At 38.5% G+C, this 27,568-nt stretch overlaps 2 protein-coding genes across 2 annotated transcripts; both read right to left on the reverse strand.

Annotated features, from left to right (window-relative positions):
- Window positions 1-2,070: 2,070 nt before the first annotated feature.
- On the reverse strand, window positions 2,071-2,733 carry LOC143257764 (C-reactive protein 1.1-like). The gene has a single exon (XM_076516798.1). The coding sequence runs from the start codon at window positions 2,731-2,733 to the stop codon at window positions 2,071-2,073; it is 663 nt and encodes a 220-aa protein (XP_076372913.1).
- Window positions 2,734-10,367: 7,634 nt separating this feature from the next.
- LOC143257765 (C-reactive protein 1.1-like) lies at window positions 10,368-11,078 on the reverse strand. Its single transcript, XM_076516799.1, has one exon. The coding sequence runs from the start codon at window positions 11,076-11,078 to the stop codon at window positions 10,368-10,370; it is 711 nt and encodes a 236-aa protein (XP_076372914.1).
- Between the last annotated feature and the right edge of the window lie 16,490 nt (window positions 11,079-27,568).

The raw sequence follows: 27,568 nt of genomic DNA on the forward strand, positions 1-27,568 counted from the left end.
TTCAGTCTAACATTTTTACCACAGCTTTACGTGAGAGTAACAGTGGTCAGTGTTCAGTTTGTTTGTTTTTGTCATTCGGATTAAAGACCGCTGACTTAGAGTGTCGTTTTCATACTGGCTGTGGTTTGTTGGTATGTACTGCCAAAATGCCAGGATATATATGTAAAACATCTTACAATAAAAGGTTTGTATGTAGCTTTGTATTCAACTGCAAAATGTGCTCAGGATTGTAAGATGTTTCCTTAACTTAAGGATGGTACAGTTCCTAAGACGTTTTAATGACTTGATGCTAGTACAGTTTCTTATGTATTTCATGACTTCATGGTAGTGCAGTTCCTAAGGTTTTTTAACGGCTTGATTGTAGTGCAGTTCTTAAGGTGTTTTCATCACTTGATGGTGGTGAAGATCCTAAGGCATTTCATTACTTGATGGTGGTGCTCTTTTTAAAGTGTTTTCGTGATTTGATGGCAGTAGAGTTCCCTAGGTGTTTTATGACTTTTTGGTAGTGCAGTTTATAAGGTGTTTTCATGACATGGCTGTAGTGTAGTTCCTAATTTCAGATATACGTTGCTGGCCAAAACTTAAGGCCAATGAACATAAAGAAAAAATATGCATTTTGCATTGTTAAACTCAACCATTTATTTGAGAAGAGCTTCGAAAGATGAAAATAAGAAAAGGGAAAATAAAATATAAAACTTTTCTTGCATTTAATAGGGAAAATACTGACACGAAGCGTTTATCGGTAAACACGTAACGAAATTTAGTCATTTGTGTTCAAGCATTAGCATTGTCAACATCTCCCACTGATATCTCCTGTGTTACATTGGGTAAAAACATGGCAAAGGCTAAAAGTTGACAGAGTTTGAACGTGGCAGAATTGTCGAGCTGCAAAAGTATAGTCCCTCTCAACGTGCCATCGCTGGTGAGATTGGGCGTAGTAAAACTGCTATTGCAAAGTTCTTGAATGACCCTGAGGGATACGAAACGAGAATTTCAAGTGATCGATCCAAGAAAGTTTCGCCGGCATTGAGTAGGAGGATTCGACTTGTTGTCCGGCAAGACACCAGCCGAACCAGATTAAGGCCCTTACGGTCGCAGAATGCAGCTCAAGAACGACGGCATCTACGAGAGAAAGGCTTTAAAAACTGTTATCGTCTTCAAAGACCATGCCTCTTTCCACACCACGAAACAGCTAGGTTAAACTTTGCAGAGAAGCACCAAACATGGAACGTAGAAAAGTGGAAGAAGGTTTTGTTCTCTGATGAGAAGAAATTTAACCTGGATGGTCCAGATGGCTTCCAACGTTACTGGCACGATAAGGATATTACACCGGAGACATTTTCTACACGATAAGGTGGAGAAAGTCCTTCATGATCTAGAAAAACACTAGAAAAACGTTCGACTTAAGAAACCCAACGTTATCAGGTCTTGATTTAACCAGTCTGTCCTGTTATTTTACAACAATGCTGTGTTTAAAATACTGTTTCTTGTTTCAACCAGTCTCTCTTGTTACCTTAAAACAGTACCATGTTTAAAATATTGTTTGTTGTTTCAACCTATGTGTCTTGTTATCTTACAACAATGTTGTTTTAAGATTCTGTGTTTTGTTACAACCAGTATCTCCTGTTATGTTACAACAATGGTATGTTTGAAGTATTCTTTCTTCTTTCAACTACAGGTGTTTTGACTAAGTTAATAATGTGTAGTTAAGTAGGCAAATCTTACTAGTGCACCAATTGTAAACTGTAATTAACTGGTTTGACTAATAACAGTGAATAAGTATTAACATAATGACATAAATTAACAGTACATTAAGAGATAATTCATCAAAACGTCATTTTATTAACTAACTTGTTTTATTAAGGATAAGAATAATACACACAGTTGTTAAAGCAACTTATCAATATTAAAACATATGTTAGTAACCCGTCTCTCTTATTGCTAACACACTAGAAATAAGTAAAACTTAACGTCGTTAATAACACAATACTAGCTTATTTGTTGCACCACAACCTCACTCAGTTCATGGATCACATGCTTGAGACGAGGAAAATATAACTCCGTCTTCAGCTACAAAGGAAACTTCATCCACGACAGCAGATTTCCCCGAGGGTGGGGTTCGTCACATGGGGCGATTTTCTTTATTTGTTCCTCAGTCAACGCTTCATTCCAGACCTGCAGGTCCGTGAGCTCACCTTCCCAAGCAGCAGAACTCTCGAATCCTCCTCCGGGTTTGTCTTGCTCCTGACCGATGACAACTGTACCCCCTCCTAAGATCCGATGGCCTGGTTTCAATGGTTGCGTTTGACTACATTGTTCACCGTTCAAGAATATCTTATTGCTACCGTCCGCACCAGACCACACTGCACAAACGTGATACCAGTGGCCCAACCTTACACCTGAACATGACGAACTGACGTGGTCAGTATGGACGAATAGGTTAATTGCTGCTTTAAAATCATTCTTAACAGAGATTCCCAAAATAAATTCGTTATCCACGGATGGGTGAGCGTAAGAAAAGAAATAGCCAGTTCTTGATATCCAGGGTTTGATTCTCTGACACACTGTTATCTGGTCTAAAGACGGTAAACTTTGTTCCAGTCGAAGATGTGGAAACTTGTTTGAACTTGATGGTGGAAAATGAACTTTAAGTCGTTGTGTTGAAACCACTAGACTCGGTTGACCGAGGACAGCCACAGTGAAGACGGCGATTGATGGAAGCGTGATTTTCATGTTTTGTTGTTTCAACTGTACAACCAATTGGGGTTAAAGTGACTCTGACCTCAGCAGAGTTGAAAATATAACTTTCAAATATCTGATCACGTGAACAGATGACACACCAGTTTCTGTGAAGGGCACTTAACATTGCTTCTCCATATATGGTTTTAGGTGTTAGATGTCCCCTTATAAGGAAAGGAAACAAAGCGTTGTTGTTGTGTGATCGTTAAAGGAATATTTTGGTTTAATACAGAACACACTTTTAACTATGTTAATGAACATGTCTCACAGAACACACTGTGTGTTATTAACAGGAGTGATGTTCCACTTTCTTGGACTGTGATAATTCAAACTATTAACATTTTCAGTGGATGTAATGTACTGAATCCTTACTTCATGTATCAAATCTGAAAGCAGTCATTAAGAAACGCTTGACATATAAAATGGTATAAATATAAAATAACTGACTTATAACACCTCCATGTTTTATTGAGTTTCTTTCATTTTCTTAAAGTATTAAAACTTTATTTTATAAAAATACATTTGTAACTTGCATGAATTTTTTTTTTTAAATTTGACATACTGATAGAAGCTATAAAGGTACAGTTAGGGGGCTCATTTGATGTAAATATAAACCACATGAATAACATTTATTCAACACAAATGAACGTTTTCGCTCACGCCTTCTCCAAAAGTCACGCGAGCTGTCAGACTAAACATTTTTACCACAGCTTTAACGTGAGAGTAACAATGGACAGTTTTTGGTTTTTTTTTTGTCATTCGGATTAAAAACCGCTGTCTTAGTGTGTTATTTTCATACTGGCTGTGGTTTGTTGGTATGTACTGACAAAAAGGTCAGAATATCTAATGAAAAACGCCTTAGATATGAATAAAAGTTGTACCCAAAAATACGGATTGAGCGTGTGAAAGAATGAAATGAAATTTGACACCAAAGTAATAAGTAAGTTAAAGTGATTTGATAAGGACAAATATACATATATAAATATACTTACCAGTTTGGTCTTAAATTTGATTTCATTTCTCCAATTGCACACACTGAATATTTGTGTTTTGATCACATCTAAGGCGTTTTTGATTAGATATCTATTTCTCAGAATGTGGCGGAGATACTAAATTTTCCTTTGACCTACAAAGCTAGAAACTGGGTTTCGATGCCCATGGTGGGCAGAGCACAGATAGCTCATTGTGTAGCTTTGTATTCAACTGCAAAAATGTATTGAAGGTTGTGACATGTTTCCTTAACTCAAGGATGGTGCACTTCCTAAAGTGTTTTGATTACTTGATGGTTGTGGAGTTCCTAAAGTGTTTTGATGACTTGATAGGACTGCTTTTTGTAAAGTGTTTTCATGACTAGATAGGACTGCTGTTTGTAAAGTATTTTCATGACTAGATAGGACTGCTGTTTGTAAAGTGTTTTCATGACTAGATACTGACTGCTGTTTGTAAAGTGTTTTCATGACTAGATAGGACTGCTGTTTGTAAAGTGTTTTCATGACTAGATAGGACTGCTGTTTGTAAAGTATTTTCATGACTAGATAGGACTGCTGTTTCTAAAGTGTTTTCATGACTAGATACGACTGCTGTTTGTAAAGTGTTTTCATGACTAGATAGGACTGCATGACTAGATAGGACTGCTGTTTGTAAAGTGTTTTCATGACTAGATAGGACTCCTGTTTGTAAAGTGTTTTCATGACTAGATAGGACTGCTGTTTGTAAAGTGTTTTCATGACTAGATAGGACTGCTGTTTGTAAAGTGTTTTCATGACTAGATAGGACTGCTGTTTGTAAAGTGTTTTCATGACTAGATAGGACTGCTGTTTGTAAAGTGTTTTCATGACTAGATAGGACTGCTGTTTGTAAAGTGTTTTCATGACTAGATAGGACTGCTGTTTGTAAAGTGTTTTCATGACTAGATAGGACTCCTGTTTGTAAAGTGTTTTCATGACTAGATAGGACTGCTGTTTGTAAAGTGTTTTCATGACTAGATAGGACTGCTGTTTGTAAAGTGTTTTCATGACTAGATAGGACTGCTGTTTGTAAAGTGTTTTCATGACTAGATAGGACACCTGTTTGTAAAGTGTTTTCATGACTAGATAGGACTGCTGTTTGTAAAGTGTTTTCATGACTAGATAGGACTGCTGTTTGTAAAGTGTTTTCATGACTAGATAGGACTGCTGTTTGTAAAGTGTTTTCATGACTAGATAGGACTGCTGTTTGTAAAGTGTTTTCATGACTAGATAGGACTGCTGTTTGTAAAGTGTTTTCATGACTAGATAGGACTGCTGTTTGTAAAGTGTTTTCATGACTAGATAGGACTGCTGTTTGTAAAGTGTTTTCATGACTAGATAGGACTGCTGTTTGTAAAGTATTTTCATGACTAGATAGGACTGCTGTTTGTAAAGTGTTTTCATGACTAGATAGGACTAAAGTGTTTTCATGACTGCTGTTTTTGTAAAGTGTTTTCATGACTAGATAGGACTGCTGTTTGTAAAGTGTTTTCATGACTAGATAGGACTGCTTTTGTAAAGTAAAGTGTTTTCATGACTAGATAGGACTGCTGTTTGTAAAGTGTTTTCATGACTAGTAGGACTGCTGTTTGTAAAGTATTTTCATGACTAGATACGACTGCTGTTTCTAAAGTGTTTTCATGACTAGATAGGACTGCTTTTTGTAAAGTGTTTTCATGACTAGATAGGACTGCTGTTTGTAAAGTATTTTCATGACTAGATACGACTGCTGTTTCTAAAGTGTTTTCATGACTAGATAGGACTGCTTTTTGTAAAGTGTTTTCATGACTAGATAGGACTGCTGTTTGTAAAGTATTTTCATGACTAGATAGGACTGCTGTTTGTAAAGTGTTTTCATGACTAGATAGGACTGCTGTTTGTAAAGTATTTTCATGACTAGATAGGACTGCTGTTTGTAAAGTGTTTTCATGACTAGATACGACTGCTGTTTGTAAAGTGTTTTCATGACTAGATAGGACTGCTGTTTGTAAAGTGTTTTCATGACTAGATAGGACTGCTGTTTGTAAAGTGTTTTCATGACTAGATAGGACTGCTGTTTGTAAAGTATTTTCATGACTAGATAGGACTGCTGTTTGTAAAGTGTTTTCATGACTAGATAGGACTGCTGTTTGTAAAGTGTTTTCATGACTAGATAGGACTGCTGTTTGTAAAGTGTTTTCATGACTAGATAGGACTGCTGTTTGTAAAGTGTTTTCATGACTAGATAGGACTGCTGTTTGTAAAGTGTTTTCATGACTAGATAGGACTGCTGTTTGTAAAGTGTTTTCATGACTAGATAGGACTGCTGTTTGTAAAGTGTTTTCATGACTAGATAGGACTGCTGTTTGTAAAGTGTTTTCATGACTAGATAGGACTGCTGTTTGTAAAGTGTTTTCATGACTAGATAGGACTGCTGTTTGTAAAGTGTTTTCATGACTAGATAGGACTGCTGTTTGTAAAGTGTTTTCATGACTAGATAGGACTGCTGTTTGTAAAGGACATGACTAGATAGGACTGCTGTTTGTAAAGTTTTTCATGACTAGATAGGACTGCTGTTTGTAAAGTGTTTTCATGACTTTGCTGTTTGTAAAGTGTTTTCATGACTAGATAGGACTGCTGTTTGTAAAGTGTTTTCATGAAAGTGTTTTCATGACTAGATAGGACTGCTTTTGTAAAGTGTTTTCATGACTAGATAGGACTGCTGTTTGTAAAGTAGGACTGCTTTTGTAAAGTGTTTTCATGACTAGATAGGACTGCTGTTTGTAAAGTGTTTTCATGACTAGATAGGACTGCTGTTTGTAAAGTGTTTTCATGACTAGATAGACTGCTGTTTGTAAAGTGTTTTCACTGATAGGACTGCTGTTTGTAAAGTGTTTTCATGACTAGATAGGACTGCTGTTTGTAAAGTGTTTTCATGACTAGATAGGACTGCTGTTTGTAAAGTGTTTTCATGACTAGATAGGACTGCTGTTTGTAAAGTGTTTTCATGACTAGATAGGACTGCTGTTTGTAAAGTATTTTCATGACTAGATAGGACTGCTGTTTCTAAAGTCTTTTCATGACTAGATAGGACTGCTGTTTGTAAAGTGTTTTCATGACTAGATAGGACTGCTGTTTGTAAAGTGTTTTCATGACTACATAGGACTGCTGTTTGTAAAGCGTTTTCATGACTAGATAGGACTGCTGTTTCTAAGGTGTTTGAATGACTTGATGGTTGTGGAGTTCCTAAGGTGTTTGAATGACTTGATGGTTGTGGAGTTCCTAAGGTGTTTTAATGACTTGATGGTTGTGGAGTTCCTAAGGTGTTTTAATGATTTGATGGTTGTGGAGATCCTAAGGTGTTTTAATTACTTGATGGTTGTGGAGTTCCTAAAGTGTTTTGATGACTTGATGGTGTTGAAGTTTGTAAAGTGTTTTCATGACTAGATAGGACTGCTGTTTGTAAAGTGTTTTCATGACTAGATAGGACTGCTGTTTGTAAAGTGTTTTCATGACTAGATAGGACTGCTGTTTGTAAAGTGTTTTCATGACTAGATAGGACTGCTGTTTGTAAAGAAAGTGTTTTCATGACTAGATAGGACTGCTGTTTGTAAAGTGTTTTCATGACTAGATAGGACTGCTGTTTGTAAAGTGTTTTCATGACTAGATAGGACTGCTGTTTGTAAAGTGTTTTCATGACTGGCCAGCAGTGTATATCCCCATGATATTGAACTCCTACCAGAGGAAGGGCACTCACTCAGTCAGCCGTTTCCACCGTCGCAGAGTTTTTGAACCTAATGGCGAAATTAACTATTTCTTTTATAACGCGTTCACAGAAAAACTGAGCATATTCACCACTTCTCTCCTGGGTATTAGTGTATCAAGTGTTATTTATTTATTTCAACGGGAAATTTACGGTCGTCAGTTTGTGATACTCGAGAGGCCAACTGTAAAGTTACAACAGCTGAGTTCTATAAAACCTAGGCCTGTTGATCTTATCACACAGAAAGGATACCAAACATTTTACTGATGCAACATTGAAAGGTTACCAAACCATTATAGTGATGCAACGTTGAAAGAATACCAAACCTTTCTTAAGATATAGCGATCAAAGGATACCAAACTTGTCTACTGATGCAACATTCAAAGGATACCAAACCTTTCTACTGATGCAACATTGAAAGGATACCAAACCTTTCTAGTGATGCAACATTGAAAGGATATTAAAGTTTTTAGTGATGCACCGTTGAAAGAATACCAAACTTTATAGTGATGCAACGTTGAGAGGATACCAAACCTTTCTAGTGATGCAACGTTGAATGGATAGCAGATTTTTCTAGTAATGCAACATTGAAAATATACCAAACCTTTCTAGTGATGCAACGTTGAGAGTATACCAAACTTTATAGTGATGCAACGTTGAGAGGATACCAAACCTTTCTAGTGATGCAACGTTGAATGGATAGGAGACCTTTCTAGTAATGCAACATTGAAAATATACCAAACCTTTCTAGTGATGCAACGTTGAGAGGATACCAAACCTTTCTAGTGATGCAACGTTGAGAGGATACCAAACCTTTCTAGTGATGCAACGTTGAGAGGATACCAAACCTTTCTAGTGATGCAACATTGAGAGGATACCAAACCTTTCTAGTGATGCAACGTTGAGAGGATACCAAACCTTTCTAGTGATGCAACGTTGAGAGGATACCAAACCTTTCTAGTGATGCAACGTTGAGAGGATACCAAACCTTTTCACTGATGGAACGATGAAAGGATATCATATCTTTTGTAATGAAACGTTGAAAGGATACTGAACCTCTCTTGTGATACAACAGTGAAAGGACACCAAACCTTTCTACTAATGCAACTTTAAAACGATTCGAAACCTTTCTAGTGATACAACATTGAAAGGATACCATATCTTTCTACAGATGCAACATTAAAAGGATATCAACTTCTGTATTCGTGCAACATTGAAAGGATACCAAACATTTCTACTGACACAACATTGAAACATACCAAACATTTCTACTGACACAACATTGAAACATACTAAACATTTCTGCTGATGCAATGTTGATATTTGTTTTATTTGTCGGTTATTTATGTGACTTGTACATGCCAGCTGAATTTGTTAAGCATCATATAATTACTTACATTATATTCATGTTATTCTTACAAAATCAAAAGATTTATTATATGATCTTGTTTCTTTAGCAGTTGACCAGTTTCGAATTGCAAATCAATTTATTTTCTTTAAAAAACGTCTCGTGTCGAAACGGGATATTTTGATATTCACGGAACCATTCTTCAACAGTTAGAAATGTTATTATTGGAATTCATTACCCCGTGTTTTCCAGTTCCACCTTCTCAGCCTGTGTGAAGTTTGAGGCTTATCCAATATACATGCTGCTGTGTTATAACATGTCGGTTTCGAGAGTTGCGCGTGCGTACCATTTGTTGGGGTATTACGGGTATCTCGACTTGGAACTATGGTGTAGTTGCGATTCTTTCCTGAGGCAGGTATGAAACAGTATAGAACGTGGCTATTTTTCAAGTTATACTAGTTTTCATACTTTACGTTAGAAGTTTCAAAGTCAAGGGAAATTGATCGATAAATGACATCTTAATATAAAGAGACACATATTTCTAAGATTCAGTTGTAATAATAATTCTTATATTATTAATACTTTTGTTCTTGCAGAAGAAGAATGTTATTACTAGTGTCATAATCATGTCAGTAAGAGAATTAGAAATTGTTATTGTAATGATATAATTATAAAACCTGGCTTGTATCTAAAGCATCAGAAAGTTTTGTGAAGACTGTGGAAAAACGTTCGACTTAAGAAACCCAACGTTATCATTCTTGATTTAACCAGTCTGTCCTGTTATCTTACAACAATGCTGTGTTTAAAATACTGTTTCTTGTTTCAACCAATCTCTTCTGTTATCTTACAGCAATGCTATGTTAAAAATGCTGTTTCTCCTTTCAACCAGTCTCTCTTGTTATCTTACAACTGTACCATGTTTAAAATATTGTTTGTTGTTTCAACCTATGTGTCTTGTTATCTTACAACAATGATGTGTTTAAAATACTGTTTTTTGTTTCAACCAGTCTCTCCTGTTATCTTACAACAATGCTATGTTAAAAATGCTGTTTCTCCTTTCAACCAATCTCTCTTGTTATCTTACAACAATGTTGTGTTTAAGATTCTGTGTTTTGTTACAACCAGTATCTCCTGTTATGTTACAACAATGGTATGTTTGAAGTATTATTTCTTCTTTCAACTACAGGTGTTTTGACTAAGTTAATAATGTGTAGTTAAGTAGGCAAATCTTACTAGTGCACCAATTGTAAACAGTAATTAACTGGTTTGACTAATAACAGTGAATAAGTATTAACATAATGACATAAATTAACAGTACATTAAGAGATAATTCATCAAAACGTCATTTTATTAACTAACTTGTTTTATTAAGGATAAGAATAATACACACAGTTGTTAAAGCAACTTATCAATATTAAAACATATGTTAGTAACCCGTCTCTCTTATTGCTAACACACTAGAAATAAGTAAAACTTAACGTCGTTAATAACACAATACTAGCTTATTTGTTGCACCACAACCTCACTCAGTTCATGGATCACATGCTTGAGACGAGGAAAATATAACTCCGTCTTCAGCTACAAAAGGAAACTTCATCCACGACAGCAGATTTCCCCGAGGGTGGGGTTCGTCACATGGGGCGATTTTCTTTATTTGTTCCTCAGTCAACGCTTCATTCCAGACCTGCAGGTCCGTGAGCTCACCTTCCCAAGCAGCAGAACTCTCGAATCCTCCTCCGGGTTTGTCTTGCTCCTGACCGATGACAACTGTACCCCCTCCTAAGATCCGATGGCCTGGTTTCAATGGTTGCGTTTGACTACATTGTTCACCGTTCAAGAATATCTTATTGCTACCGTCCGCACCAGACCACACTGCACAAACGTGATACCAGTGGCCCAACCTTACACCTGAACATGACGAACTGACGTGGTCAGTATGGACGAATAGGTTAATTGCTGCTTTAAAATCATTCTTAACAGAGATTCCCAAAATAAATTCGTTATCCATGGATGGGTGAGCGTAAGAAAAGAAATAGCCAGTTCTTGATATCCAGGGTTTGATTCTCTGACACACTGTTATCTGGTCTAAAGACGGTAAACTTTGTTCCAGTCGAAGATGTGGAAACTTGTTTGAACTTGATGGTGGAAAATGAACTTTAAGTCGTTGTGTTGAAACCACTAGACTCGGTTGACCGAGGACAGCCACAGTGAAGACGGCGATTGATGGAAGCGTGATTTTCATGTTTTGTTGTTTCAACTGTACAACCAATTGGGGTTAAAGTGACTCTGACCTCAGCAGAGTTGAAAATATAACTTTCAAATATCTGATCACGTGAACAGATGACACACCAGTTTCTGTGAAGGGCACTTAACATTGCTTCTCCATATATGGTTTTAGGTGTTAGATGTCCCCTTATAAGGAAAGGAAACAAAGCGTTGTTGTTGTGTGATCGTTAAAGGAATATTTTGGTTTAATACAGAACACACTTTTAACTATGTTCATGAAGATGTCTCACAGAACACACTGTGTGTTATTAACAGGAGTGATGTTCCACTTTCTTGGACTGTGATAATTCAAACTATTAACATTTTCAGTGGATGTAATGTACTGAATCCTTACTTCATGTATCAAATCTGAAAGCAGTCATTAAGAAACGCTTGACATATAAAATGGTATAAATATAAAATAACTGACTTATAACACCTCCATGTTTTATTGAGTTTTTTTCATTTTCTTAAAGTATTAAAACTTTATTTTATAAAAATACATTTGTAACTTGCATGAATTTTTTTTTTTAAATTTGACATACTGATAGAAGCTATAAAGGTACAGTTAGGGGGCTCATTTGATGTAAATATAAACCACATGTATAACATTTATTCAACAAAAATGAACATTTTCGCTCACGCCTTCTCCAAAAGTCACGCGAGCTGTCAGACTAAACATTTTTACCACAGCTTTAACGTGAGAGTAACAATGGACAGTTTTTTGTGTTTTGTTTGTCATTCGGATTAAAAACCGCTGTCTTAGTGTGTTATTTTCATACTGGCTGTGGTTTGTTGGTATGTACTGACAAAAAGGTCAGAATATCTAATGAAAAACGCCTTAGATATGAATAAAAGTTGTACCCAAAAATACGGATTGAGCGTGTGAAAGAATGAAATGAAATTTGACACCAAAGTAATAAGTAAGTTAAAGTGATTTGATAAGGACAAATATACATATATAAATATACTTACCAGTTTGGTCTTAAATTTGATTTCATTTCTCCAGTTGCACACACTGAATATTTGTGTTTTGATCACATCTAAGGCGTTTTTTGATTAGATACCTATTTCTCAGAATGTGGCGGAGATACTAAATTTTCCTTTGACCTACAAGGCTAGAAACTGGGTTTCGATGCCCATGGTGGGCAGAGCACAGATAGCTCATTGTGTAGCTTTGTATTCAACTGCAAAAATGTATTGAAGGTTGTGACATGTTTCCTTAACTTAAGGATGGTGCAGTTCCTAAAGTATTTTGATTACTTGATGGTTGTGGAGTTCCTAAAGTGTTTTAATTACTTGATGGTTGTGGAGTTCCTAAGGTGTTTTAATTACTTGATGGTTGTGGAGTTCCTAAAGTGTTTTGATGACTTGATGGTGTTGAAGTTTGTAAAGTGTTTTCATGACTAGATAGGACTGCTGTTTGTAAAGTGTTTTCATGACTGGCCAGCAGTGTATATCCCCATGATATTGAACTCCTACCAGAGGAAGGACACTCACTCAGTCAGCCGTTTCCACCGTCGCAGAGTTTTTGAACCTAATGGCGAAATTAACTATTTCTTTTATAACGCGTTCACAGAAAAACTGAGCATATTCACCACTTCTCTCCTGGAGTATTAGTGTATCAAGTGTTATTTATTTATTTCAACGGGAAATTTACGGTCGTCAGTTTGTGATACTCGAGAGGCCAACTGTAAAGTTACAACAGCTGAGTTCTATAAAACCTAGGCCTGTTGATCTTATCACACAGAAAGGATACCAAACATTTCTACTGATGCAACATTGAAAGGTTACCAAACCGTTATAGTGATGCAACGTTGAAAGAATACCAAACCTTTCTTGTGACACAGTGTTCAAAGGATACCAAACCTTTCTTCTGATGCAACATTGAAAGGATATTAAAGTTTTTAGTGATGCAGCGTTGAAAGAATACCAAGCTTTTCTAGTGATGCAACGTTGAATGGATAGCAGACCTTTCTAGTAATGCAACATTGAAAATATACCAAATCTTTCTAGTGATGCAACGTTGAGAGGATACCAAACCTTTCTAGTGATGCAACGTTGAGAGGATACCAAACCTTTCTAGTGATGCAACGTTGAGAGGATACCAAACCTTTTCACTGATGGAACGATGAAAGGATATCATACCTTTTGTAATGAAACGTTGAAAGGATACTCAACCTCTCTTGTGATACAACAGTGAAAGGACACCAAACCTTTCTACTGATGCAACTTTAAAACGATTCGAAACCTTTCTAGTGATACAACATTGAGAGGATACATACCTTTCTACAGATGCAACATTAAAAGGATATCAACTTCTGTATTCGTGCAACATTGAAACATACCAAACATTTCTACTGACACAACATTGAAACATACTAAACATTTCTGCTGATGCAATGTTGATATTTGTTTTATTTGTCGGTTATTTATGTGACTTGTACATGCCAGCTGAATTTGTTAAGCATCGTATAATTACTTACATTATATTCATGTTATTCTTACAAAATCAAAAGATTTATTATATGATCTTGTTTCTTTAGCAGTCGACCAGTTTCGAATTGCAAATCAATTTATTTTCTTTAAAAAACGTCTCGTTCCTATTTTGGTATGTATGTTAGCTGATGATACTGGAACAGAGGTAGTAATAAATATGTTCCTATTTTGGTATGTATGTTAGCTGATGATACTGGAACAGAGGCAGTAATAAATATGTTCCTATTTTGGTATGTATGTTAGCTGATGATACTGGAACAGAGGCAGTAATAAATATGGAATAGTTGATGTTCGAACAAATATTGTATTACAAACAGTGTGTTAACATTTTACTATAAAATCAAAACATGAATTCCACAAATGATTCAGAAGGACTTAAGAAGAATAAGTGAATGAAATTAAATACGAAGAAACAAAATTTACTCAAGTTAATGTGATGACACCCGATTACTAGTGAAGAATTACAAATACAAAATTTACTGAAGTTAATGTGATGAACACCCGATTACTAGTGAAGAATAACAAATACCCAAGTCTGACTGGCATAAAGAGTAGAATAAATGTGCGCATGTTACTAGCAGCTCATAAAACGTGAGTGCAGTTTGAGGTTCACACACACATATGGTGTTTGAATGTATGGGTGTAGATAGAGGTCCACACACCAACAACCTTACGTATGGTGTCTAAAGGCTTGGCTGTAGAGAGAGGTCCACACACCAACTATCTTACATATGGTGTTCGAAGGTATGACTGTAGATAGAGGTCCACACAAACAACCTTACGTATGGTGTTTGAAGGCATGGTCTGAAATAGCGGTCCACACACCGATAACTTTACGTATGGTGTCTAAAGGTTTGGCTGTAGAGAGAGGTCCACACACCAACAACCTTACGTATTTTACACCTTTTTACATATGGGTGTAAAACTGGATAGTACGTTATGTTTAATTTCAAATTTTAACAAAGATCCTGACCTCGATGACTTCAGAACTAGATACGGTCATATGAGGGTCTACAGATACCTGACTAAGGTGAAAGACTAAATGCAAGGTTCCTGGTGCTGGGTGAAACATTGCTATGTTTTCAGTTGATTTATTTACGTTTTTAGAGAGTCATCTCTACAAGCTAAAGCTGGAGGGTTCTTCCGTCATTCGTTAAGTATCCGAAAACTAGTTAAGGAGAATTCTGATTGGTCAGTTGCACGTTAACACTTCACTAATATCAATGAATTTACAAAGCATGTCTGGGCTTGTTATAATAGTAATCCATCCATAACTCAAGAAGAAATTGTCAGTGATACCGATTTCTGGCTCTAATCCTCATTTTGTTAATGAATGTTCAACAGAAATTTATATTCATACAGAGTTTGTAAAATTAAAGAGCTAGTATAAAGTTTTCAGAGGAAATTATCCAGGTTCATCTGTTCTCCAATCTAGAAGTGTTCGTAGGTTGCTCAGGAAGATTTATTTAGCAATATTTACTGTAAATTAACAAAATGATTCATGCAGCAAAATACAGTTAACGAAATAGTGATACATGAACGTTTTGGTATCAGATTCGGTTCAAAAACATGGACAGATGGAACAAAGTAGAAGGAGTGAAGAGCTATTGTCAGTAAGTTGTTAGTTATTAGTTGTTTTTTCGGTTCAAAAACATGGACAGATGGAACAAAGTAAAAGGATTGAAGAGCTATTGTCAGTAAGTTGTTAGTTATTAGTTGTTTTTCGGTTCAAAAACATGGACAGATGGAACAAAGTAGAAGGAGTGAAGAGCTATTGTCAGTAAGTTGTTAGTTATTAGTTGTTTTTCGGTTCAAAAACATGGACAGATGGAACAAAGTAGAAGGATTGAAGAGCTATTGTCAGTAAGTTGTTAGTTATTAGTTGTTTTCGGTTCAAAACATGGACAGATGGAACAAAGTAGAAGGAGTGAAGAGCTATTGTCAGTAAGTTACTAGTTATTAGTTGTTTTCGGTTCAAAAACATGGACAGATGGAACAAAGTAGAAGGATTGAAGAGCTATTGTCAGTAAGTTGTTAGTTATTAGTTGTTTTTTCGGTTCAAAAACATGGACAGATGGAACAAAGTAGAAGGAGTGAAAGAGCTATTGTCAGTAAGTTGTTAGTTATTAGTTGTTTTTTTTCGGTTCAAAACATGGACAGATGGAACAAAGTAGAAGGAGTGAAGAGCTATTGTCAGTAAGTTGTTAGTTATTAGTTGTTTTTTTCGGTTCAAAAAACATTGACAGATGGAACAAAGTAGAAGGATTGAAAAGCTATTGTCAGTAAGTTGTTGAATTATTAGTTGTTTTTCGGTTCAAAACATGGACAGATGGAACAAAGTAGAAAGGATTGAAACTATTGTCAGTAAGTTGTTAGTTATTAGTTGTTTTTCGGTTCAAAACATGGACAGATGGAACAAAGTAAAAGGATTGAAACTATTGTCAGTAAGTTGCTAGTTATTAGTTGTTTTTCGGTTCAAAAACATGGACAGATGGAACAAAGTAGAAGGAGTGAAAGAGCTATTGTCAGTAAGTTGTTAGTTATTAGTTGTTTTCGGTTCAAAACATGGACAGATGGAACAAAGTAGAAGGAGTGAAGAAACTATTGTCAGTAAGTTGTTAGTTATTAGTTGTTTTTTCGGTTCAAAAACATGGACAGATGGAACAAAGTAGAAGGAGTGAAAGAGCTATTGTCAGTAAGTTGCTAGTTATTAGTTGTTTTTCGGTTCAAAACATGGACAGATGGAACAAAGTAGAAGGATTGAAGAGCTATTGTCAGTAAGTTGTTAGTTATTAGTTGTTTTCGGTTCAAAAACATGGACAGATGGAACAAAGTAGAAGGAGTGAAAAGCTATTGTCAGTAAGTTGTTATTTATTAGTTGTTTTTTTCGGTTCAAAACATTGACAGATGGAACAAAGTAGAAGGATTGAAAAGCTATTGTCAGTAAGTTGTTAGTTATTAGTTGTTTTTCGGTTCAAAACATGGACAGATGGAACAAAGTAGAAGGATTGAAGAGCTATTGTCAGTAAGTTGTTAGTTATTAGTTGTTTTTTCGGTTCAAAAACATGGACAGATGGAACAAAGTAGAAGGAGTAAAGAGCTATTGTCAGTAAGTTGTTAGTTGCAGCAAGAAGATCTGTGCAATTTGTTAATTAACGTTTATTTAGCTGAAATTATTAGAACGTTTGATGTATTTTCGTCTAGGAAACACCACGCGATGGTTCATCACATGAGATGGTCGAGAGGCACATGCGATGACAGAGCAAAGTCCACTGTAAGATATTGATGGTACTTTAGGGGTTCCAAAAACGTTTATATTAAGATTTTACTAAATATCTGAAAAGAAAGATAGGAAGGAAATAATCATTCAAACGATGAATTATCTGGAGAACAGAAATACAAAACGATGGATAATCTGGAGAACAGAAATACAAAACGATGGATTATCTGGAGAACAGATATACAAAACGATGGATAATCTGGAGAACAGGTATACAAAACGATGGATTATCTGGAGAAAAGATATACAAAACGATGGATTATCTGGAGAACAGATATACAGAAAAAGCTTTGTAGAGCATTAACACTTGAAGAACTGTCAACACAACCCTCTGAGGGTGTAAATACTTTAGATACTTGTTGGATTCTAATAATATGAATACGTCAGGACTGGCATAAAGAATTATTTAATTTCAAGATTTTAAATTGGTCAGAAATAACATTGTATTCTAAGATTACAGATGGTTTTAAAGTGACGTAGAAACTTCATGTAATGTAAGTCGATGGTATAATGCAATATAATTACAGACACAAGCATATAAAGCTAGAAACTCATTTCATTTATTGGACGTTTGTGGAAATATCTTCATGTTAGGCTTTGAAACAATAAACAACTACTTTAGAAAAGTCATTACTTTAAGTTATGAAACAATGAACAACTTTTCTGGAAAAATCATTACGTTAAGCCATATAACAATAAACAACTACTTTAGAAAAGTCATCACTTTAAGTTATGAAACAATGAACAACTCTATATGCAAAAACGGCTCGTTTGGGCTGAGAAAACACTTTTACATAGAAGAGCGAACAACTTTATATGCAAAAACGGCTCGTTTGGGCTGAAAACACTTTACATAGAAGAGCGAACAACGTTTCGACCTTCTTCGGTCATCGTCAGGTTCACAAAAGAAAGAGGTGGCTAACCCAACTATAGAAATTCCCAGTAACCAGTTAGCAACCCTCATAGAATTCACCACGATAAAGAGAAACTTCATGTTCAACAACCAAAACTATATACAAACAAATGGCCTAAGCATGGGCAACCCAGTAGCACCAGTTCTAGCCAATATTTTTATGACACAAGTTGAAACACAAGCAATTAACACAGCATTACATCCACCACTATACTGGTACAGATATGTAGCTGACACGGTTGCGGGATTCAAATCTACAGAACACATACTTAATTTTTTCAATCACATTAACTCTATACATTCCAACATCAACTTCACATGTGAACAGGAAGAAAACAATCAAATATCATTTCTTAACCTCAAAATTACAAGAACTGATACACAATTTCAAACAGAAATCCACCGAAAAATCACCCATACTGGTCTATACATTCCTTGGGACTCAGCACATGAAACAAAACAAAAACTCAACATACTAAGAAACCAAATAAACACAGCCATAAAACTATGCTCACCAGATAAAATTAACGATGAATTAGACAAAATAAAACAATACTTCACCAACATCTATAAGTTTCCTCCACAAACCGTAGAAAACATTATACGCACACACCTAGACAGAAAGCAAAATCAACCAACTAAAGTAAGTACAGCTCACGAATCAAAAAACCACGAAACCATATACTGCTGTATACCATATATTCCTGACATCAGCAAACAAATAACCAACATTTGGCAAAAATTAGTAACAAAATATGACATTCCAATTAATACCAAATTTATTCAAAAACCCGGCACAAAACTGAGGTCTATACTATGTAAAAACTACACTGACAAACACCACACCAACATTATTTATAAAATACAATGTGATAACTGCCACGACTTCTATATTGGAGAAACAAGTAGAAAAATGGAAACCAGATTCAAAGAACATAAAAAGTCACCTTCACACGTTTTCGAACACTGCAAGTCAAATAAACACAACATAACCATAGAAAACACTCAAATACTAAATACAGAAACAAACATAAACAAACGTAAAATTAAAGAAGCCTTACTTATACAACAACTTAAACCCAAAATAAACCAATATAAATGAACGCCTTTATACCTATATTAATAAAATAAAATAAATAAAATTATATATTCAAACATCTAATACCGCCCTCTACATTTTGACACACAGTTACACAACCCCTTTCAGACATGTGGTCGGCTTCCGGTCAGTTACCTCTTTCTTTGTGAACCTGACGATGACCGAAGAAGGTCGAAACGTTGTTCGCTCTTCTATGTAAAAGTGTTTTCTCAGCCCAAACGAGCCGTTTTTGCATATAAATTTCTCAACAAGTGGGTTTCTCGTCATCACTGATTAATGAACAACTCCTTTAGAAAAGTCATTACGTTAGGCTATAAAACAATCAACAACTACATTATTGTTATAGTTCTAGCCAGCAGGGTGTGTGTATGCTGTCGTACATTATTGTTGTAGTTCTAGTCAGCAGGGTGTTAGTGTGGTACATTACTGTTGTAGTTCTAGCCTGCAGGATGTGTGTGTGTGCTGTCGTACATTACTGATGTAGTTCAAGCCAGCAGGGTGTGATGTGATGTCGTACATTACTGTTGTAGTTCTAGCCAGCAGGGTGTGTATGTGCTGTCGTACATTACTGATGTAGTTCAAGCCAGCAGGGTGTGATATGATGTCGTACATTACTGTTGTAGTTCTAGCCAGCAGGGTGTGTATGTGCTGTCGTACATTACTGTTGTAGTTCTAGCCAGCATGGTGTTAGTATGTGCTGTCGTACATTACTGTTGTAGTTCTGGCCAGCAGGGTGTGTATGTGCTGTCGTACTTTACTGTTGTAGTTCTAGTCAGCATGGTGTTAGTGTGTGCTGTCATACATTACTGTTGTAGTTCTAGCCAGCAGGGTGTTAGTGTGTGCTGTCGTACATTACTGTTGTAGTTCTAGCCAGCATGGTGTTAGTATGTGCTGTCGTACATTACTGTGGTAGTTCTGGCCAGCATGTTGTGTGTGTGCTGTCGTACAATACTGTTGTAGTTCTAGTCAGCAGGGTGTGTATGTGCTGTCGTACATTACTGTTGTAGTTCTGGCCAGCAGGGTGTGTGTGTGCTGTCGTACGCTACTGTTGTAGTTCTAGCCAGCAGGGTGTGTATGTGCTGTCGTACATTACTGTTGTAGTTCTAGCCAGCAGGGTGTTAGTGTATGCTTTCGTACATTACTGTTATAATTCTAGCTAGCAGGGTGCTAATTTGTGCTGTCGTACATTACTGTTATAGTTTTAGCCAGCAGAATGTTAATGTGTGCTGTCGTACATTACTGTTGTAGCTCTGGCCAGCAGGGTGTTAGTGTGTGCTGTCGTACATTACTGTTGTAGTTCTAGCCAGCAGGGTAGGTGTGTGTGTGCTTTCGTACATTACTGTTGTAGTTCTAGTCAGCAGGGTGTTAGTGTGTGCTGTCATACATTACTCTTGTAGTTCTGGCCGGCAGTGTGTTAGTCTGTGCTGTCGTACATTACTGTTGTAGTTCTAGTCAGCAGGGTGCGTGTGTGTGCTTTCGTACATTACTGTTGTAGTTCTAGTCAGCAGGGTGTTAGTGTGTGCTGTCATACATTACTCTTGTAGTTCTGGCCGGCAGTGTGTTAGTCTGTGCTGTCGTACAATACTGTTGTAGTTCTAGCCAGCATGGTGTTTGTATGTGCTGTCGTATTTTACTGTTGTAGTTCTTGCCAGCAGGTTGTGTATGTGCTGTCGTACAATACTGTTGTAGTTCTAGCCAGCATGGTGTTTGTATGTGCTGTCCTATTTTACTGTTGTAGTTCTTGCCAGCAGGGTGTGTATGTCCTGTCGTACATTACTGTTGTTCTTCTAGTCAGCAGGGTGTGTATGTGCTGTTGTATATTACTGTTGTAGTTCTAGCCAGCAGGGTGTTAGTGTGTGCTGTCGTACATTACTGTTGTAGTTCTAGCCAGCAGGGTGTTAGTGTGTGCTGTCGTACATTACTGTTGTAGTTCTAGCCAGCAGGGTGTTAGTATGTGATGTCGTACATTACTGTTGTAGTTCTAGCCAGCAGGATGTTAGTGTGTGCTGTCGTACATTACTGTTCTAGTTCTAGCCAGCAGGGTGTTAGTGTGTGCTGTGATACATTACTGTTCTAGTTCTAGCCAGCAGGGAGTTAGTGTTTGCTGTTTACATTACTGTTCTAGTTCTAGCCAGCAGGGAGTTAGTGTGTAGTGTCGTACATTACTGTTGTAGTTCTAGCCAGCAGGGTGTTAGTGTGTGCTGTCGTACATTACTGTTGTAGTTCTTGCCAGCAGGGTGTGTATGTGCTGTCGTACATTACTGTTATAGTTTTAGCCAGCAGAATGTTAATGTGTGCTGTCGTACATTACTGTTGTAGCTCTGGCCAGCAGGGTGTTAGTGTGTGCTGTCGTACATTACTGTTGTAGTTCTAGCCAGCAGGGTGCGTGTGTGTGCTTTCGTACATTACTGTTGTAGTTCTAGTCAGCAGGGTGTTAGTGTGTGCTGTCATACATTACTCTTGTAGTTCTGGCCGGCAGTGTGTTAGTCTGTGCTGTCGTACATTACTGTTGTAGTTCTAGTCAGCAGGGTGCGTGTGTGTGCTTTCGTACATTACTGTTGTAGTTCTAGTCAGCAGGGTGTTAGTGTGTGCTGTCATACATTACTGTTGTAGTTCTGGCCGGCAGTGTGTTAGTATGTGCTGTCGTACATTACTGTTGTAGTTCTAGCTAGCTGGGTTTGTGTGTGCTGTCGTACATTACTGTTGTAGTACTAGTCAGCAGGGTGTTAGTGTGTGCTGTCGTACATTACTGTGGTAGTTCTTGCCAGCAGGTTGTGTATGTGCTGTCGTGCATTACTGTTGTAGATCTAGTCAGCAGGGTGTGTGTGTGCTGTCGTACATTAATGTTGTAGTTCTAGTCAGCAGGGTGTTAGTGTGTGCAGTCGTACATTACTATGGTAGTTCTGGCCAGCATGACGTGAATGTGTTGTCGTACATTACTGTTGTAGTTCTAGCCACCAGGGTGTGTGTATGCTGTCGTACATTACTGTTATAGTTCTAGCTAGCAGGGTGCTAATGTGTGCTGTCGTACATTACTGTTATAGTTTTAGCCAGCAGGATGTTAATGTGTGCTGTCGTACATTACAGTTGTAACTCTGGCCAGCAGGGTGTTAGTGTGTGCTGTCGTACATTACTGTTGTAGTTCTAGCCAGCAGGATGCGTGTGTGAGCTTTCGTACATTACTGTTGTAGTTCTAGCCAGCAGGGCGTGTATGTGCTGTCGTACATTACTGTTGTAGTTCTAGTCAGCAGGGTGTTAGTGTGTGCTGTCGTATTTTACTGTTGTAGTTCTTGCCAGCAGGTTGTGTATGTCCTGTCGTACATTTTTGTTGTTCTTCTAGTCAGTAGGGTGTGTATGTGCTGTTGTACATTACTGTTGTAGTTCTAGCCAGCAGGGTATTAGTGTGTGCTGTCGTGCATTACTGTTGTAGTTCTAGCCATCAGGGTGTGTGTGTGTGCTGTCGTACATTACTGTTGTAGTTCTAGCCACCAGGGTGTGTGTATGCTGTCGTACATTACTGTTATAGTTCTAGCTAGCAGGGTGCTAATGTGTGCTGTCGTACATTACTGTTATAGTTTTAGCCAGCAGGATGTTAATGTGTGCTGTCGAACATTACTGTTTTAGCTCTGGCCAGCAGGGTAGTTAGTGTGTGCTGTCGTACATTACTGTTGTAGTTCTAGCCAGCAGGGTGCGTGTGTGAGCTTTCGTACATTACTGTTGTAGTTCTAGTCAGCAGGGTGTTAGTGTGTGCTGTCATACATTACTGTTGTAGTTCTAGCCAGCAGGGGTGTGTATGTGCTGTCGTACATTACTGTTGTAGTTCTAGCCAGCAGGGTGTTAGTGTGTGCTGTCGTACAATACTGTTCTAGTTCTGACCAGCAGGGTGTGTATGTGCTGTCGTACTTTACTGTTGTAGTTTTAGCCAGCAGGGTGTGTGTATGCTGTCGTACATTATTGTTGTAGTTCTAGTCAGCAGGGTGTTAGTGTGGTACATTACTGTTGTAGTTCTAGCCTGCAGGATGTGTGTGTGCGCTGTCGTACATTACTGATGTAGTTCAAGCCAGCAGGGGTGTGATGTGATGTCGTACATTACTGTTGTAGTTCTAGCCAGCAGGGTGTGTGTATGTGCTGTCGTACATTACTGTTGTAGTTCAAGCCAGCAGGGTGTGATATGATGTCGTACATTACTGTTGTAGTTCTAGCCAGCAGGGTGTGTGTGCTGTCGTACATTACTGTTGTAGTTCCAGCCAGCATGGTGTTAGTATGTGCTGTCGTACATTACTGTTGTAGTTCTAGCCAGCAGGGTGTGTATGTGCTGTCGTACTTTACTGTTGTAGTTCTGGCCAGCAGGGGTGTGTATGTGCTGTCGTTACTTTACTGTTGTAGTTCTAGTCAGCATGGTGGTTAGTGTGTGCTGTCATACATTACTGTTGTAGTTCTAGCCAGCAGGGGTGTTAGTGTGTGCTGTCGTACATTACTGTTGTAGTTCTAGCCAGCATGGTGTTAGTATGTGCTGTCGTACATTACTGTGTGTAGTTCTGGCCAGCAGGTGTGTGTGTGTGCTGTCGTACATTACTGTTGTAGCTCTAGTCAGCAGGGTGTGTATGTGCTGTCGTACATTACTGTTGTAGTTCTAGCCAGCAGGGTGTGTGTGTGTGCTGTCGTACATTACTGTTGTAGTTCTAGCCAGCAGGGTGTGTATGTGCTGTCGTACATTACTGTTGTAGTTCTAGTCAGCAGGGTGTTAGTGTATGCTTTCGTACATTACTGTTGTAATTCTAGCTAGCAGGGTGCTAATGTGTGCTGTCGTACATTACTGTTATAGTTTTAGCCAGCAGGATGTTAATGTGTGCTGTCGTACATTACTGTTGTAGCTCTGGCCAGCAGGGTGTTAGTGTGTGCTGTCGTACATTACTGTTGTAGTTCTAGCCAGCAGGGTGCGTGTGTGTGTGCTTTCGTACATTACTGTTGTAGTTCTAGTCAGCAGGGTGTTAGTGTGTGCTGTCATACATTACTGTTGTAGTTCTGGCCGGCAGTGTGTTAGTCTGTGCTGTCGTACATTACTGTTGTACTTCTAGTCAGCAGGGTGATAGTCTGTGCTGTCGTACATTACTGTTGTAGTTCTAGCCAGCATGGTGTTTGTATGTGCTGTCCTATTTTACTGTTGTAGTTCTTGCCAGCAGGTTGTGTATGTGCTGTCGTACAATACTGTTGTAGTTCTAGCCAGCATGGTGTTTGTATGTGCTGTCGTACTTTACTGTTGTAGTTCTAGCCAGCAGGGTGTGTATGTCCTGTCGTACATTACTGTTGTTCTTCTAGTCAGCAGGGTGTGTATGTGCTGTCGTACATTACTGTTGTAGTTCTAGCCAGCAGGGTGTTAGTGTGTGCTGTCGTACATTACTGTTGTAGTTCTAGCCAGCAGGGTGTTAGTGTGTGATGTCGTACATTACTGTTGTAGTTCTAGCCAGCAGGATGTTAGTGTGTGCTGTCGTACATTACTGTTCTAGTTCTAGCCAGCAGGGTGTTAGTGTGTGCTGTGTACATTACTGTTCTAGTTCTAGCCAGCAGGGAGTTAGTGTTTGCTGTTTACATTACTGTTCTAGTTCTAGCCAGCAGGGAGTTAGTGTGTAGTGTCGTACATTACTGTTGTAGTTCTAGCCAGCAGGGTGTTAGTGTGTGCTGTCGTACATTAATGTTGTAGTTCTTGCCAGCAGGGTGTGTATGTGCTGTCGTACATTACTGTTATAGTTTTAGCCAGCAGAATGTTAATGTGTGCTGTCGTACATTACTGTTGTAGCTCTAGCCAGCAGGGTGTTAGTGTGTGCTGTCGTACATTACTGTTGTAGTTCTAGCCAGCAGGGTGTGTGTGCTGTGCTTTCGTATCATTACTGTTGTAGTTCTAGTCAGCAGGTTGTTAGTGTGTGCTGTCATACATTACTCTTGTAGTAGTTCAGGCCAGCAGGTGTGTTAGTCTGTGCTGTCGTACATTACTGTTGTAGTTCTGAGTCAGCAGGGTGTTTGTATGTGCTGTCGTATTTTACTGTTGTAGTTCTAGCCAGCAGGGTGCGTGTGTCTGCTGTCGTACATTACTGTTGTAGTTCTAGTCAGCAGGGTGTTAGTGTGTGCTGTCATACATTACTGTTGTAGTTCTAGCCAGCATGGTGTTAGTATGTGCTGTCGTACATTACTGTTGTAGTTCTAGCTAGCAGGGTTTGTGTGTGCTGTCGTACATTACTGTTGTAGTTCTAGTCAGCAGGGTGTTAGTGTGTGCTGTCGTACATTACTGTTGTAGTTCTTGCCAGCAGGTTGTGTATGTGCTGTCGTGCATTACTGTTGTAGTTCTAGTCAGCAGGGTGTGTGTGTGCTGTCGTACATTACTGTTGTAGTTCTAGTCAGCAGGGGTGTTTGTGCAGTCGTACATTACTGTGGTAGTTCTGGCCAGCATGACGTGAATGTGTTGTCGTTACATTACTGTTGTAGTTCTAGCCACCAGGGTGTGTGTATGCTGTCGTACATTACTGTTATAGTTCTAGCTAGCAGGGTGCTAATGTGTGCTGTCGTACATTACTGTTATAGTTTTAGCCAGCAGGATGTTAATGTGTGCTGTCGTACATTACTGTTGTAGTTCTGGCCAGCAGGGTGTTAGTGTGTGCTGTCGTACATTACTGTTGTAGTTCTAGCCAGCAGGGTGCGTGTGTGAGCTGTCGTACATTACTGTTGTAGTTCTAGCCAGCAGGGCGTGTATGTGCTGTCGTACATTACTGTTGTAGTTCTAGTCAGCAGGGTGTTGTGTGTGCTGTCGTATTTTACTGTTGTAGTTCTTGCCAGCAGGTTGTGTATGTGCTGTCGTACATTTTGTTGTTCTTCTAGTCAGCAGGGTGTGTATGTGCTGTCGTACATTACTGTTGTAGTTCTAGCCAGCAGGGTATTAGTGTGTGCTGTCGTACATTACTGTTGTAGTTCTAGCCAGCAGGGTGTGTGTGTGTGCTGTCGTACATTACTGTTGTAGTTCTAGTCAGCAGGGTGTGTGTATGCTGTCGTACATTACTGTTGTAGTTCTAGCTGTAGCAGGGTGCTAATGTGTGCTGTCGTACATTACTGTTATAGTTTTAGCCAGCAGGATGTTAATGTGTGCTGTCGTACATTACTGTTGTAGCTCTGGCCAGCAGGGTGTTAGTGTGTGCTGTCGTACATTACTGTTGTAGTTCTAGCCAGCAGGGTGCGTGTGTGAGCTTTCGTACATTACTGTTGTAGTTCTAATCAGCAGGGTGTTAGTGTGTGCTGTCATACATTACTGTTGTAGTTCTAGCCAGCAGGGTGTTAGTGTGTGCTGTCGTACATTACTGTTCTAGTTCTGACCAGCAGGGTGTGTATGTGCTGTCGTACTTTACTGTTGTAGTTCTAGCCAGCAGGGTGTGTATGTGCTGTCGTACATTACTGTTGTTCTTCTAGTGAGCAGGGTGTGTATGTGCTGTCGTACATTACTGTTGTAGTTCTAGCCAGCAGGGTGTGTGTGTGTGCTGTCGTACATTATTGTTGTAGTTCTTGACAGCAGGGAATGTATGTGCTGTCATACATTACTGTTGTAGTTCTAGTCAGCAGGAGGTGTGTGCGTGCTGTCGTACATTAATGTTGTAGTTCTCTCCAGCAGGTTGTTAGTGTGTGTGTGTGCTGTCGTACGGTACTGTTGTAGTTCTAGTCAGAAGGGTGTTAGTGTGTGCTGTCGTACATTACTGTTGTAGTTCTAGTCAGCAGGATGTTAGTGTGTGCTGTCGTACATTACTGTTGTAGTTCTAGCCAGCAGGGTGTAAGTTTGTGCTGTCGTACATTACTTTTATAGTTCTAGCTAGCAGGGTGTTAGTGTGTGCTGTCGTACATTATTGTTATAGTTTTAGCCAGCAGGGTGTTAGTGTGTGCTGTCGTACATTACTGTTGTAGTTCATGTCAGCAGGATGTTAATGTGAGCTGTCGTACATTACTGTTGTAGCTCTGGCCAGCAGGGTGTTAGTGTGTGCTTTCGTACATTACTGTTGTAGTTCTAGTCAGCAGGGTGTTAGTGTGTGCTGTCATACATTACTGTTGTAGTTCTAGCCAGCAGGGTTATAGTGTGTGCTGTCGTACATTACTGTTGTTAGTTCTAGCCAGCAGGGTGTTAGTGTGCTGCTGTCATACATTACTGTTGTAGTTCTAGCCAGCAGGGTGTAGTGTGTGCTGTCGTACATTACTGTTGTAGTTCTAGCCAGCAGGGTGTTAGTGTGTGTGTGCACCTGGTACATTACTGTTGTAGTTCTAGCAGCAGGGGTGTTAGTGTTTGCTGTCGTACATTACTGTTGTAGTTCTAGCCAGCAGGGTGTTAGTGTGTGTGTCGTACATTACTGTTGTAGTTCTAGCCAGCAGGGGTGTTAGTGTGTGCTGTCGTACATTACTGTTGTAGTTCTAGCCAGCAGGGGTGTGTATGTGCTTGTCGTACATTACTGTTGTAGTTCTAGCCAGCAGGGGTGTTTGGTGTGCTGTCGTACATTACTGTTGTAGTTCTGGCCAGCAGGGTGTGTATGTGCTGTCGTACATTACTGTTGTAGTTCTAGTCACCAGGGTGTGTGTATGCTTTCGTACATTACTGTTATAGTTCTTGCTAGCAGGGTGTTAATGTGTGCTGTCGTACATTACTGTTGTAGT

This window comes from Tachypleus tridentatus, chromosome 7, assembly GCF_004210375.1.
Source record: "Tachypleus tridentatus isolate NWPU-2018 chromosome 7, ASM421037v1, whole genome shotgun sequence".
NCBI lineage: Eukaryota > Metazoa > Arthropoda > Merostomata > Xiphosura > Limulidae > Tachypleus > Tachypleus tridentatus.